This window comes from Quercus suber, unplaced genomic scaffold (genome assembly GCF_002906115.3).
Source record: "Quercus suber isolate HL8 unplaced genomic scaffold, Cork oak 2.0 scaffold_1036, whole genome shotgun sequence".
In the NCBI taxonomy this organism is placed as follows: Eukaryota; Viridiplantae; Streptophyta; class Magnoliopsida; order Fagales; family Fagaceae; genus Quercus; species Quercus suber.
In genome coordinates this window covers 111,508-126,715 of record NW_027070447.1, presented here as the reverse complement: position 1 = coordinate 126,715, position 15,208 = coordinate 111,508, and the positions used below count along the sequence as shown (strand labels likewise).

The window sequence follows — 15,208 nt, the reverse complement described above, 5'->3', positions numbered from 1 at the left end:
AATTTCCACTGGACACAAGCCGTGTCCTTTTAGGGTCTGGTTAATGTGTGTCCTTAGGGCACACATTAAACTATTTATTTTTGAAAATATTTTCTCGAAAATTAAAAAAACTGTCAATACTTTTTCAATTCTCGAAAAAATATTTTCTAAAATTATTAATTATTGTGTGCCCTTAGGGCACACATTAACAAAATCCTTTTATCTTTTGCATTATTAGTGGCAAATGCCAAATGGAGACATGGGGACTATGTACGGGAGGACGAGACAAAACAAAATGGGTACCAATTATAAAGCTAACTTGATAAAAGTCACTTTTAACTGTTTTTCTATCATTTTTTCTGGGAAAATTGGATAGTGGAGGCAAAATTATTGATGGCAGTGAACTTCCAGGTCATCTGCACATTGCCAAATTATTTAAAAATTATCAAGATCACATGGTCCTTTTCTTGATAAACATGTTGATAAGATGGCAGGAGCATGAAAAATGTGGAACCAATTAGATTGCCTAGGATGAAAATGTGGAACCAATTTGCAGATTACAAATCTGCTACATGGTTTTGAAAACTTGAGAAATTAATTGGAAATGTAAATAACAACAAACAAAACAAACAATGGGTTGATATGTGAAATAGAGTTGGAAGATTTTTTTTTTTTTTTTCCTTTTCCATTTGACCTCTCAAGTAATATGTGTTGAACGGTTTTAGACCCCTTAAACACACAGATTGCGTAGCCTAGATTAATTAGCCAAGTTGTTACTTAGTCAAATTAAGCAATTCTAGGTTGAAACAATTCAAACAATCATATCAAGATATAAAGCAGCGGAAAATAAATAACACAAGATATGATCACCCAGGAAACCACACGGTAAAAACCTGGGGAGGATTTGACCCACCGATCCTCAAGGCTAACCTGAATTCACTATGAAAGAATGAAGTTCGTACAAAAGGACTACAAGCTCCCCGCTCGACTTCCTAATGCTACCACCAGTAGAACTTCCTGACACGACCACGCGCAGGCTCCGAATCCACGGACTACTTCTTTCTTGAATTCCTTAATCAGCTACAAGCTCCCCGCTTGCTTTTCTTTTAAGTTCCAATGGTTGCAACAGTAATGATCTTCAAGATGTTGAAATCATCTCTACCATGAAAACCCTAAGTTTTGTGTAAAGGAAAGCTCCTCAAAGATCTCACAAGAGATTCACACAAAACAGCAATGTATGAGCAACAATACAATATGGACAACCTCCAAAAACGTGACTAGGGTANCAAAAAAATTTAAACAACCATGCACCGATTTTGCAAGCGGCCACATTTATATGTTGCACCCACGAAACTCTGGCAGTTTCGCAAGTGTGTTTATTTATATTGCTCTCTCTCTCTCTCTCTCTCTCTCTCAAAAGTTGTAAATTAGTCAAGGCTAGTCAATTTAAATTAGAATTATTCATTTAATTTTGAATTCATCAACGGACTAATTTTATGTTAATTAACCTCATTTTCTTGTTAATCAAATTTAACCTTATTCACGACTTTAAATTTTTTATTCTCATATAATAGTTCATATACTGTAATAGTTAATATTTTGAAGGCTAAAATGTTGCTTCCATCATTAAGATCTACATGAATTTCTATTTTCAGATTTTTTTAAAATTATTTTTATTCATTATTTTGATTCCCAAACTATTGAAAATGTTAAACTTTTTTTCTTTTACCTAATTTCCACCGCCTAAACTATTGAAAAAGTAACTAAAAAAAAAAAAAAAAAAAGCAATATTATGTTTTCAATAGTTTAAGAACCAAAATAGAAAATTTTAAAGTTTTTGAAAAAAAAAAAAAACCAACTTTATGCAAATTTTAGGGATGAAAAAAAAAAAAGGCCATAATTAAAGAGTTGAATTGTATCATTTGATTAATTAAATAGAATTATTTTTGCTTTTGAACTTATAAAAATTAAATTCACCAAACTAATATATATTGTTAAAAATCATATATAATTACTAAAAATAAATTATTTATATAATCACTAAATTACAAGTAATAATTTAATATCTTATGAGCTTATTTACAAACTTAACTACACAATCCAATTACAAGTCTATAAATATTTTTAGACATATATACATATAAACATAGACAATTACATGTACTTAGATCGAGTCTCATGCTCACAAGTTTATTTATGAATTGTTTCTCAAAAAAATGTTTATTTATAAACATATTATTATGTTCTAGCTTGGCTTGTTAACTATTTAAGCCTAAACTTAGCCTTAAACTTGGCTCATTTACTAAATAAAATAGCATAAACTTGTTGAAAAATAGTTTGGTTGATTTATGGTCCTATAAATAAGGAAGGATCCTTTTAATGTTTAAACAAGCTCCTCTCTTCTTCACTTAAAATAGAGAGAGTCCATTTCACGATTCTTATTTTATTTTATTTTTTTGATCAAACAATCTATAGAGTATCATGTCATTAGATTCATTAAACTATGTTCCTTAATTAAAAGAATAGGTTTAAATTCTCCCTTAAAAAAAAAAAAAAATTCTCCCTACTAATGAATACTTGATGATAGTATCGTGAGAATTAGATATTACTGACTTATTTTCTCAGAAAAAAATATATTATTGACTTATTTTTCCAGGAAAAAAAAAAAAAAAAGAAGAAGATATTATTGACTTATTTCTTAGACTTTTAAATTACATTTTCAAGAGCTAAAAAATAAAGCCAATTTTTGTTTGTTCGCATCACAAGACCTAATATTGTGGTGAATTAATCCAGGGGTCTCCTATGGGGTTCTTGTCCCACATTGTTTAGTTTCAGTTGTGTGTGTGAGTTTAAAAAGTCTTGCTTAAGCCTTCAAGAGTTAGGCCCTTTTAAAGGTTTAAGTATTGTAAGTCTTTATATAATAAAAAAAAGGCGAAAAGCACATTTTAGTCCCTATATTTTTAGGCGATTTCTATTTTAGTCCCTACATTTTATTTTTACCGCTTTTAGTCCCTATCCTGAAAAATGGTTCTCGTTTTGGTCACTGCTGTTACATCAGAAACGGATATTGTTGACGTGACAAACGGCAATAATAAATAATATTTGTTTAATGTCCACGTGGCCTAATTAATAATAAAAAAAATATTTTTTGGCATTAAAAAATACTACGTCAGCATATAAATTAAAAAAAAAATTATTAATTTTAACTAAATAAAAAAAATTAAAAACAGAATCAAAAATTAAAAATCTTATAAATTGAGATTTAAGTGTGTCTTGAATAAGAACAATAAGAACACAAACTTAAATCTAAGTAGACAAACTCAGAAATTAAAAAAAAAAAAAAAAAAAAAAAAAAAAAAAAAAAAAACCAAACCCTAAGATCAAAGTATACCTTGAAGAAGATCAAAATGAACATAATTCCAGATCCAAGAACAACGAAAGAAAAAACACAGTTTCAAAAAAAAAAAGAAAAAAGAAAGAAAAAACACCCATCAACTTCGGCCATTTCTTTCTCTCTCTGTTCAGCTAAAACGCAACAATGGCAACGGCCATGTTCAGGAGGGCACTCCCACGCACCTCCGCCTTATCTCGATACACATGCGCCCGAGCTCACGCAAGCGAGGCCGAAGCTCTGCAAGTCGAACAAAAGGCATGCGCCTCCACGGCGCTGAAAACCTCCTCAATCTACCGCTGGACCTCGGAAAACCCGACGAAGCTGGAGCTCCAGGACTACCAGATCGACCTCAAGGACTGCGGGCCCATGGTCCTCGACGCCCTAATCAAGATCAAGAACGAGGTGGACCCCACGCTCACGTTCCGGCGATCGCGCCATGAGGGGATCTGCGGGTCCTGCGCCATGAACATCGATGGCTGCAACGGGCTCGTGTGCCTCATGAAGATCAAGTCCGAATCGTCGGCCTCGATGATCACGCCGCTGCTGCACATATTCATGATCAAGGACTTGGTGGTGGATATGACGAACTTCTACAACCAGTACAAGAGCATCGAGCCGTGGCTGAAGAGGAAGAACCCGCTGGAGACGAAAGGGAAAGAGGTTTTGCAGAGTAAGAAAGATAGGACGAAGCTGGATGGGATGTACGAGTGTATATTGTTAGTGGTGGTTTGGATTTGGAACTGGCAGTGTGTGAATATGGGTGTTTTTTCTTTTTTTTTCTTTCTTTTTTTTCTTTTTTTTAATAATTTCTGGGTTTATGTAATTGGATTTAAGTTTGTGTTCTTGTTCAAGACACACTTAGATCTCAATTCATAAAATTTTTAATTTTTTATTCTGTTTTTAATTTTTTTTATTTAGTTAAAATTAATAAATTATTTTTTTAATTTATATGGTGACGTGGTATTTTTTAATGTCAAAAAATATTTTTTTTATTAATTCGGCCACGTGGACATTAAACAAATATTATTTATTATTGTCATTTGTCACGTCAGCAATATCCGTTTCTGATGTAACAGTAAGGACCAAAACGAGAAACCGTTTTTCAGGATAGGGACTAAAAGCGGTAAAAATAAAATGTAGGGACTAAAATAAAAATCGCCTAAAATTGTAGGGACTAAAATGTGCTTTTCACCTAAAAAAAAAGACCTAATATTGGAAAGGAAAATAGATATGGTAAGACGAAACTATCTGAAATGGCATGCTTCTATTGTTTGAAGCTTTATATCTTCTTTTTCATCAATTATAAGGCATGAGACTTTTTGTCATATTAGATTGGAGGAATTTGATTATCAAAAAAGATTGGAGGAATTTTCTTATACTCTAAAATTTAAGTATAGTTTTATTTTCACTTCCTAGATTGCTGCTTTAATACCCCTACCCCTATGTGTGACAGTTAGATAGATCAATTTTAAATATTTTAGGTGCCGTGTTGAAATAGCACCCCTAATTTTAAATACTAAAATTTGGAAGAGTTTATTTTTAAAATCTAAAATCATTAACTAACAAACAAAAAAATTATTAAAGAAATGTTGATCCAAAGTTTAGAGTATTAGTCAGATAATTACGAAAGTTTCTACATTTTGTAGTAACCTAATCTGTTTTCTTTTTTTTTTTTTTTTTTTTTGCTTAAAAAAAAAAAAAAAACCTTTTTCGAAGAAACATGTATTTGTATTAAAATAACAAAGGATTTATGGAAAAAGAATATAAAATATAATTTTATTTAACTTAAAATAAAATGTAATAAGAAATTTTCGAAAAGTTTTAAGAAAAAAAAAAAAAAAAAAACCTTTGTCACGTAAATGTAGTGCATGAAGTGCAATTTCTTTCCTTTTTATTTTGGTTTTAGTTATTAGGATAATCAGAGCTTGCTTTGTAATTAAATAATTAGATGAAACCTGCACCAGAAAGAATGCAATCGAGCTTCGCGTGCTTCATTTTGGAATCATATACAGCTACATCACGAATCGAGAAAGCAAAAAATAAAAATAAAAATAAAAGAAATAAATAAATATAAGAAACGACAAACAAAAGCTGGAAGAGATTACTTTTAAAACGTAAAATCGTTAACTAACCAACAAAATAAATATTAAAGAAACTTTCATCTAAATCATGGAGTGCTGATTTTGTTTCTTTATCCTTTTATATGGTAACCACTCCGCTAATAATGCGGTCAAGCAGCTTGGCGTGCTTCATTTTGTATCTTTTTTTTTTTTTTTTGAGAAACCACCCCGAGAAGACAGGGAGGAGAGGAGAAATTCAATTAAGTATTTCAGAAAGGTACACAGAGGCCAGGTCTGGAGGAACATCCTCCATCCAGACCTGAAAGGGAGAAAAATTACATGCTCTACGTGCCAACCCATGAGCTAATTTGTTACCCAGCCGACGTGTATGGCTGAAGGAGATATTCTGAAAGGCAGAAGCCGAGAGATTAATGTCCCTGATGATGTGCCCGAAGCTTGATGCCGAGAAACCTCCCCTGTTTAAGGCATTGATAATTACTTCTGAGTCACCTTCCACCAACACTCGATCAAACTGCAACTCCCTAGCCAGGCTGATAGCACTACGAGCTGCCAACACTTCCACCATCTCTACAGATGTAGGCAGTGGAATAGCTTGTGTATAGGCAGCCATAACGAGTCCTTTCTCGTTTCTAATAACAGCACCTAGACCGGCCAAACCTTTTTCAGCGAAGGTTGCGCCGTCAAAGTTAATTTTCATCCAGCCCAGAGGAGGGGGAGTCCACTTAGCAGGGCTGACGGAGGGCGTAGACCGTAGAGGAGGGGGAGAAGCTCTTCGAAACTCTTGAAGGTTGGCCACTGCCATAGAGCAAATCCGATCCAAGGGGGCTGCAGATTCCCCAACCCGTAATTGATTCCTACGGGCCCAAATCAAAGAAGAAATCATTGCAAACAAATCCAAAAGGTCACTAGACTCAAGGCAAAGTTGGAAAACATCCAGTAGTGACCTGCAATTCCAAGAGTCCTTAATCAGCCATTCGAAGTGGACCTTCCAGATAGGCAGCAGCGAGGGGCAGGACCAGAGAGCATGTAGCGATGATTCACTATTGAGGTTGCAGTGCGGACAAGTGTCCTCATTTATTAATCTTCGTTTCCTAAGATTCGCTCTCGTTGGCAAGGAGTCCAACCCAGCCCTCCACATCAAGGATTTCACTCTATTTGGGATACGTAGACTCCAAATACCCTTCCAAACTTTCTTAGACATGGACTGATCAGAGGTTGTTAGGAAATCATCCAACTCGCTCTCCATGAGTAATTTATAGCCCGATTTCACCGAAAAAATGCCATTGGGGTTCCGAGGCCAAAACACACAATCATCGCAATTTGTAAGGCTAAGGGGAATAGCTTTGATGCGAGATGCATCAGAGGGCAGAAAGGTATTGTCGATTACTCCCTCATTCCAGCATTTCCTATCATGGTCAATAAGGACAGAGACTCGTGCATCGATATCAAGGGAATTCAGAGGAGAAATAACTTTACTCGATTGAGGGGGCGGGAGCCATGCATCACGGTAAATCCCAATTGCAGCACCGTTCCCCACACGCCACTGCAGTCCTTTCACAATCACAGCCCGACCCTTAAGGATACTTTTCCAAGCAAAGGACCCCAAACCTTCCTTAGCATCGAGAATTGACCCGTTGGGGAAGAACTTTGCTTTGAAAAATTTGTGGAACAGCGAGTCCTTATTTTCCAGCAGCCGCCACACTTGTTTTGCTAGCATGGCGTCGTTAAATTTTTGTAGCTCTTTGAAGCCCATTCCACCTTGGTTTTTTGGAAGGCAAAGCGAGCTCCATTTGGTCCAATGGATTTTCCTTTGACTCCCCCGCTGCCCCCACCAAAATTTTCGAATCAGGGATTCAATATCATTGCAAAGGGTGATCGGGATTTTGAAGCAGCTCATTGCAAAAGTAGGGATTGCCTGGATGACTGCTTTTAGGAGGATTTCACGACCTGCTTGAGAAAGCAGTTGCTCCTTCCAGCCTTGGAGCTTTGCTAAAACCCTCTCTTTGATGAACAACAGGCTAGCTTTCTTGTTCTTTCCCACAAAGGATGGGAGCCCAAGATATTTCTCGTATTGTTTGATTACCGGAACACCCAAAGAATCTTTAATTTGAGTCTGAGAGGATGGTGGAGTGGATTTGCTGAAAAAAAGGCTAGTTTTGTTCCGATTTAGCTGCTGACCCGAGGCTTTCTCATAGCTAAGCAATAAAGTTTGAATTTTCTTACATTCGTCAATAGAGGCTCTACAGAAGACCAAGCTGTCATCCGCAAAAAATAGGTGGGTCAATCTTGGACCTTTCTTGCATATGGAGACACCCCGAATCTGTCTCGTATCCGCTGCTTTCTGAATTAACCCATGTAGACCTTCAGAGCATATAAGAAATAGATAGGGGGATAGAGGATCCCCCTGCCGAAGTCCTCTGGAAGGCTGGATAATATCTGAGGGCACCCCATTAATTAGTACCGAATAACTGACAGTAGAAATACACTCCAAAATAAGGGCGATCCACCTAGCATCGAAGCCTAGTTTCTTCATCATTTCCTCAATGAAAACCCATTCCACGCGGTCGTATGCCTTGCTCATATCTAATTTTAGAGCCATGAAACCAGATTTTCCTTGTTGATGGTTTTTCATATAGTGCAGAGTTTCGTATGCCATGAGAATGTTGTCAGTAATGAGTCTCCCAGTCTGGAACGCGCTCTGGTTTTCAGAAATAACCGATGGAAGGACCGATTTGAACCTGTTGGCAAGGACTTTGGAAACCAGCTTATAAACCACATTACATAAACTAATAGGTCTGTAATCAGACATATGTTCAGGAGATTTTACTTTCGGAATTAAAGTAATATTGGTACGGTTGATTTCACTAGGAATATAACAATTGTTCAAGCAATCTAGTACAGCAGAAGTTACCTCATCACCAATCACATTCCAGAATTTGTGATAGAAGAGGGGTGGCATACCGTCAGGGCCCGGGGCAGTGATGGCCTCCATTTGATTGAGAGCAACAGTAACCTCCTCCTTCAAGAACGGCATGAGGAGCTGGGCATTCATCTCTTGGGTGACGGACGGCTTGACAGCCTCAAGGACAACTGACAATTCAGAAGGTTGGGAAGTTGCAAACAGAGAACGAAAATAGGCAGTAGCAATGTCCATGACTTGTTTCTCATCAGTGCACCAGGCATTTGTCGAGTTCCTAAGTCCCAAGATTTTATTTCTACGGAACCTATGAGAAGCTTTGCTATGAAAATAGCTGGTATTCCGATCACCACATTTAAGGAAGAGGGTTCGGGCTCGCTGCTGCCACATCAGACTCTCTTTGTCCAAGAGGCCGTTCAACTCTGACTTCAGCTTATAGACCTCATCATAGTCCTTAAGCCCCATTGCTACATCCTCCTCGGCTTTTGAGAGCATCTTCCCAATAGACTCAATTGATTTCCGTATACAACCAAAAGAGTGTTGACTCCAATCCGTAAGCATCACACCACATTTCTTTATTTTCCTAGCAATCAAAGGCATGGTAGCCGGTCCAGAGGAAGAGTTCCAAGCTGAGACAATTGTTTCACTACACCCCTCATCCTTCAGCCACATCTGTTCAAATTTAAAGGGGCGGTTTGGTCTAGGAGTTATGCCCTCAAGATTAATAACAATGGCTTTGTGGTCAGAAGAATGCTTGTTCAGATGCCTAACCTTTGTGCCTGGGAAGAGAGCGAACCAAGCATTGGAGGCCACCGCCCTATCAAGGCGTTCCAGAACCAAACCACCAGCCCTTTTGCCTCTCCATGTAAATTTATCCCCCACAAAACCCAGGTCCATGAGCCCGCATTCATCGAGGACCTCGCGGAAAGCCAACATTAGAGATTCCCGCCTGGGGCTGAGGCCCAATTTCTCATGAGACCAGAGGATTTCGTTGAAATCCCCTGCACATAACCACGGGAGAGAAATCCGGCGATTGAGGTCGCGAATCAACGCCCACGTTTCAGCTTTCCTAGCCGTATCAGCCAGTCCATAAACCCCAGAAAACCGCCATTGTTCATGTGGAGCTTCCCCAACAATGGCATCTATGTGGTTTGGGGAGGATGAAACCACTTCAATATGGACCGAGTTTTTCCAGAACAGTGCCAAGCACCCCGGTTTACCAGCGCTTGGACTGATCCAACAATGGTCAAATTTAAGCTCACCACATAACTTGCGAAGCCTAGAATCAGCTGCCCACGTCTCGGCAAGGAACATGGCAGCGGGAGCTTGTGCTCTAGTGACTACCTCGAGCTCTCGGACTGTGCGTCGGTTCCCAAGCCCACGCACGTTCCAACATAGCCAACTCATTGCGATCGGCGGGGCTGGGGAGCCGCCGCCGTTTTGGTAGGGAAATCATTTGTGCTTGCACCAAGAATAGCTCTGTGCTTGGTATTGGTACTGATATTTTCGGAGTTAACTGGGGAGCGTTTGCCAAGTGATACATTAAGGGGCTGGTCAATGAAGGAGTGGGCTGACCTTGTGACACGAAGCCATTTTCCTTCGGCATGGGCTTGACTTTGCCTAGCTTCCAGATCCATATTAGTTAGGTCATTTAAAGGAGTGGGCTTCATGGGCTGACTTAAAGGACTTTTGGAACCTGGGCCCATTTGTATTTCTGGCCGTAAGTTATCGCTCGTCTCTGAGGCGGTAATAGCGATATTTGAATTTTTGGTAGGTAGGGCCACTCCATCAAATCGTAGAAGGTCTCTGTCAATATCTTGCAGTACTTCCTCAAAAGTCGCCTGATTTGATTGGTTCAGAGGGGAGGCCGTCTTGGCGCAGACCATACTTTCTGCTGGGTTTGGTTCGTTGCTCGATTTTTGTCCCTGGATATCACTATTCGCATTAAATGACCTCGGGTGGGGGGCTGGTAGGGTGGAAGGGGTCTGGTTGGTCACTGGTTGCTGTTGTGAGTTTGGATTGATGGGAGGTTGAGCTTGTTCATTGGATGGTTTCCTCGCAAAAAAACCCGGAACCGAGACCACCTTTTTTCTGGAGGCTAAGAAAGGTGAAGCACGGAGCCAGGGGCCAAATTGTTGCTCCTCTGGTTTTAGTGTTCCTTCACTATTAATCCAATATTCACAATCCCTGTCGTCGTGAGTTAGACAGCCACACCAGTAGCATAAGTTGGGGAGCCGTTCGTACTTGAAAGAGACCCAGTGTTCTTTCCCATCTTCGAGGTTGATAAGCCTGCCTCGACACAAAGGTTGTGAAATATCGACCTGGACTCTCACCCTGATGAAGCTGCCCCCATCGAAATCATAAGAGACTTCCGATGATAGGATGGTCCCAGCGGCTTCACAAATTTGGGTTGCCACCTCTCTGTTTCTGAACCTTAGCGGAATGTCGTAGATTTGGACCCAGAATGGGACCTTTGTAAGGTCAAGAGCCTTTACCGAGGTTTCCTGATCGAATCGAGCCAGAACCATGCCATGTTTGTCGAAGCTCCAGGGTTCCGATGAGAGAATCCGATCTACGTCCGCTTTGTTGTCGAAGGAGAAGAGAACCACGTGATCTTCAATGAGTTTTGCCCTGAACCCCGACTTTGATCTCCACAGGGGAGTGAAAGTGTTAGCTATGGCCTCGATATTAAGGGGACGTCTAGTTAGGAACCTAGCTGCGATAGCATGCTCCGTGACAGCTTGTTCCTTTTTTAAGAATAGACCAGGGCCTTCCTTCTCCGAGAGGGATAAGGATTTCCAGTGTTTTGTAAGACCTTCCATCGAGGAGGATAGGAGGAGCTGGAGACACTCTGTGTTTCCCAAACCCCAAATGAAAAAACCACCACTAGCCTAGCACTAACAGTGTTAGTGAAGGTACAAAAACTCCTTCCACGGAAGGGACGACAGTACTACCTCCTAGTAGAGAGTTTTCGAAGAGAAAACCTATACTAGCGGAGCTCTCCAACAATTTGGGAGTCATCATCAACGTTCTCATTTTGCTTCCTATGAACATTCTTATTTAACTTGCGGGTGAAGAGAGTCATGACTGAACGTTCGCGCTCCCTTTCTCTCGAAGAAGAAAATGAGCTTGCTCGTAGCACCAAGAAAGTTAAAGACTCGCATAATGGAGATCCTGCTGATAGGAATAACCTTCCTGGAGGAACCAGCTCATCAAGCAAGCTGTCTTTTAGAGACAAACTCGTGGGGGATATTCCAGGAGCTTATTCCCAAGCTTTCGATTTTTCAGATCACATGGAAGCTGAATCGGAGTCGGATGAGGAAACAGAGGACATCTGTGAGGGTATGGCTGCGATAAGACTATCCAGAGAAACCAAGCAACGCATTAGAGCTCCCTGGACAAAAGCTCTTATTGTGAAGGTTTTTGGCAGAAAAGTGGGGTATAACTTCCTACATGCAAAACTTATGGGACTTTGGAAGCCAGCGGGGAGGATCGATATGGTTGACCTTGGAAGGGACTTCTTCTTGCTGAGGTTTTCACTTATGGAGGACCTTGAGCTGGTCCTTAAAAAAGGCCCATGGTTTATAGGTGAACACTTTCTGTCTATACGGAAGTGGGAAGCTAATTTTAAGCCCTCTGAAGCGCAGGTTCCCTCAGTAGCACTCTGGGTAAGACTCTATGAGTTACCCATCGAATATTATGAGGCGGAAATCCTCCGGCAGGTAGGGCGAGCGCTGGGTACGGTACTTCGTGTGGATACGCACACTGCAACAAAGGCGAGGGGCCAGTATGCTCGTATTTGTGTACAGGTTGACGTTAGTAAACCGCTTATCACCTCGATCCGCATCGGGCAACGTAACCAACCGGTCGCTTACGAAGGAGTAAGTAAGTTATGCTTCTCATGTGGTCGGATTGGCCACCGGAAAGAGACATGCCAGTATACCATCAAGCCTCCGTCTCCGCCTCCGAAAGATCCCAAGGCACTAAACGACGCTGAAGTTACGGGTCAAATGCCAGCTATGTCTGAGACGCGGACAGAGGTTCAGAACGAGGATCAAAGTGCTTTGGACAGAGTGGACTCTGACGCCTCCTTTGGTCCTTGGATGGTGGTTTCACGTAAAAAGAACGACCATAAAGGAGCTAGGCGAAATAGTCCGAACTCGTTGCCTGGGAATGGAAAGTCTCAACATCAAGGAAAGTCTATTGAGCCGTTGGAGAGTTCTAGAGTTAAAAAGGATTGGGCCGGGCCAAGTAAAGCTAAAGAATCGGATGGGAAAAGGAAAGCCCAACCTGATATGTTTACAAGCCCAACTGTGAGTTTTTCCTCTCTAGTTGAACAGTCACCAACATTCTCATGTGGGTTTGTATCTACGGGGTCAACTCCGAAGACTATAGAGAGTGTGGGCCAAACTAGCAAAAATTTGAACAATCCCAAGTCCAAATCCTGTTCTGTCAAGGGCAAAAAGGAGATAGCGCGTAATAGGGAAATTTTATCAGCGTCTAACTCTGCTGCATCAGATAAAGCAACTCCTATTATTGACATTTCGGAAAAAACAAGCTTCTCCAGTCACTCCGATTGGTCTACAAGCATTTCTAAACTTCGATCTGAGCCAAATAGTGAGTTCAAATTCGGTGCAAAGCCAGACAACAAAGTGGGCGATCAACGTGGACGGGTTATTTGTGGAGATACCGATTGGGAAAAAAAGCAGAGCTTATCCATTGAGATTACCCATGGGTCGGTTCAAAGCGTGGATGCGGCTATGTCCACTGAGCACAGTCTTGGGATTCCTGCCATCGACAGTATCAGAGTGGGGACAGTTGGAAGATCCGTGGTGGATAATATTAGCCAGCACAGCAGAGTTGGAAGAGTTGACTGCGAGGCGAATGCCGGACAGAGGCCAGACGAAAGAAATGGTGAGGATGACCGAATGGATTCTGATGGAGGAAGTGAAATTCCTACTTCCAATTGATGAGTGCCCGAACTTCATCCACTGTTTAGTCATGAATATTATTGCGTGGAATTGCAGAGGGGCATCAAAGCCCTCTTTTCAGAGTCATGTTAGGGATTTGGTGCATAATCATGATCCAGCCATTATGATCATTATGGAGACCCGTATTGGGGGTGAGAGAGCTAAGGATATCACTGACAGACTTCCTTTTGATGGGGCCATTCACACGGACACTATTGGGTTTGCTGGTGGACTGTGGCTTTTGTGGAATTCAGACAGAGTTCAGGTCACTCAGTTGGCTTTGTCGGAGCAAGAAATCCATGTTATGGTTAAGGTACTTCCCTCTAATTTAGAATTTATTTGTACTGCTGTGTATGCTAGTCCTAGATTCCATGAGAGATGTGTTTTGTGGAATAATTTAAAAAATGCTGCCAGCCTTCATGACAAACCTTGGGTTATTGCTGGAGATTTTAATGAGGTCCTTTTGGAAGGAGATAAATATGGGGGAAGGAGCATTAGTTCTAGTAGGTCTCTTCTTTTTAAAGAATGTCTTGATCACTGTTCTATGGTTGATATGGGTTTTGTTGGGCCTCGTTTTACTTGGACGAATAAAAGGAATTTTTCTGCTCTTGTTCAAGAAAGGATTGATCGTTTCTTTGCTAATCCTAGTTGGTATGCCTTGCATCCGGATACTAGAGTTTCTCACCTCACTCGATGTGTGTCGGATCATTGCCCGATCCTTCTTGAGACCAATCCATCCAATAGTGTGTTTCTTCCTAGGCCTTTTAAATTTCAAAGTTTTTGGCTATCGGATTTATCTTTCCCGGGATTTGTCAGGGAGGCTTGGGGTAGGGCTAGACCCCTTCAGGAATCCGTTGAGAATTTCTCTAGGAAAGCTACGGATTGGAATAAGAATCATTTTGGCAATATTTTCGAGAATAAGAAAAGAGTTATGGCTCGTCTCAATGGCATCCAAAAAGCCATAGCTAATCACCCTTCGCATTCCCTGCTTGAATTGGAGAAAGTGTTGCACAAAGAGCTTAATACCCTCTTAGACCAAGAGGAGGAGTTGTGGGTGCAGAAATCCCGTATTAACCGGCTGATTGAGGGTGATCGTAATACAACCTTCCATCATCTGTCCACTATTGTTAGGAGAAGGCGTAACAAAATCACTTGTATTAAGAATGATATGGGGGAGTGGATTCTAAGTGAAAATGGGGCTATGAACCACATTAGAAGGGGGTTTGAGAGGTTATTCACAACTAGTCTTGACTTTGCTACTATCAACCCCATGCGGCCTCCCTGGTGGCTAAATAGCCTTTCTGATGAAGAGAGCTCCAGCTTGGGTGGTATGGTTACGGATGCTGAAATTAAAGATGGTCTTTGGGCTCTGAAAGCTTTTAAAGCTCCAGGTCCTGATGGCCTCCATGCGGGTTTCTTTCAAAGATTTTGGCTCATTGTGGGGGATTCGGTGAAGGAGGAAGTGCGGAAAGCATTTACGGATTGTAAAATTCCTGAATACCTTAATAGAACAAATGTGGTTTTGATTCCGAAGATGGCGGGTCCTGAAAGCATGGGAAATTATCGACCAATCAGTTTATGCAATACAGTGTACAAGATTGTCACTAAGACCCTTGTAGCTAGGATTAGACCTTATCTTGATAAACTTGTTTCCCCCCTTCAGTCTGCCTTTGTGCCGGGTAGGAGAAGTGTTGATAACGCCATTGTGGTGCAAGAGATTATCCATACTATAAGCAATAAGAAAGGTAGAGTGGGCTATATGGCTATCAAAGTGGACCTTGAAAAGGCTTATGATAAAATTGAGTGGAGTTTCATTAGAGAAGTGCTCATGAATGCCAATCTCCCCATAAATTTGATTAGCCTTATT

The 15,208-nt window shown here is 40.6% G+C and overlaps 3 protein-coding genes across 3 annotated transcripts; 1 reads left to right on the top strand and 2 right to left on the bottom strand.

Moving 5' to 3' along the window:
• The first annotated feature begins 3,495 nt into the window (after window positions 1–3,495).
• On the top strand, window positions 3,496–4,830 carry LOC112016884 (succinate dehydrogenase [ubiquinone] iron-sulfur subunit 2, mitochondrial-like). The gene is made up of 2 exons (XM_065768988.1): window positions 3,496–4,089; window positions 4,827–4,830. Exons 1-2 carry the CDS (start codon window positions 3,518–3,520, stop codon window positions 4,828–4,830), a joined length of 576 nt encoding a protein of 191 aa, XP_065625060.1. The 5' UTR covers window positions 3,496–3,517.
• An 859-nt stretch (window positions 4,831–5,689) lies between these two features.
• Window positions 5,690–9,778, bottom strand: LOC112025844 (uncharacterized). Its single transcript, XM_024058530.1, has one exon. It carries the CDS (start codon window positions 9,776–9,778, stop codon window positions 5,690–5,692), a length of 4,089 nt encoding a protein of 1,362 aa, XP_023914298.1.
• LOC112025843 (uncharacterized) lies at window positions 9,775–11,193 on the bottom strand. The gene has a single exon (XM_024058529.1). The coding sequence runs from the start codon at window positions 11,191–11,193 to the stop codon at window positions 9,775–9,777; it is 1,419 nt and encodes a 472-aa protein (XP_023914297.1).
• Window positions 11,194–15,208: the final 4,015 nt, after the last annotated feature.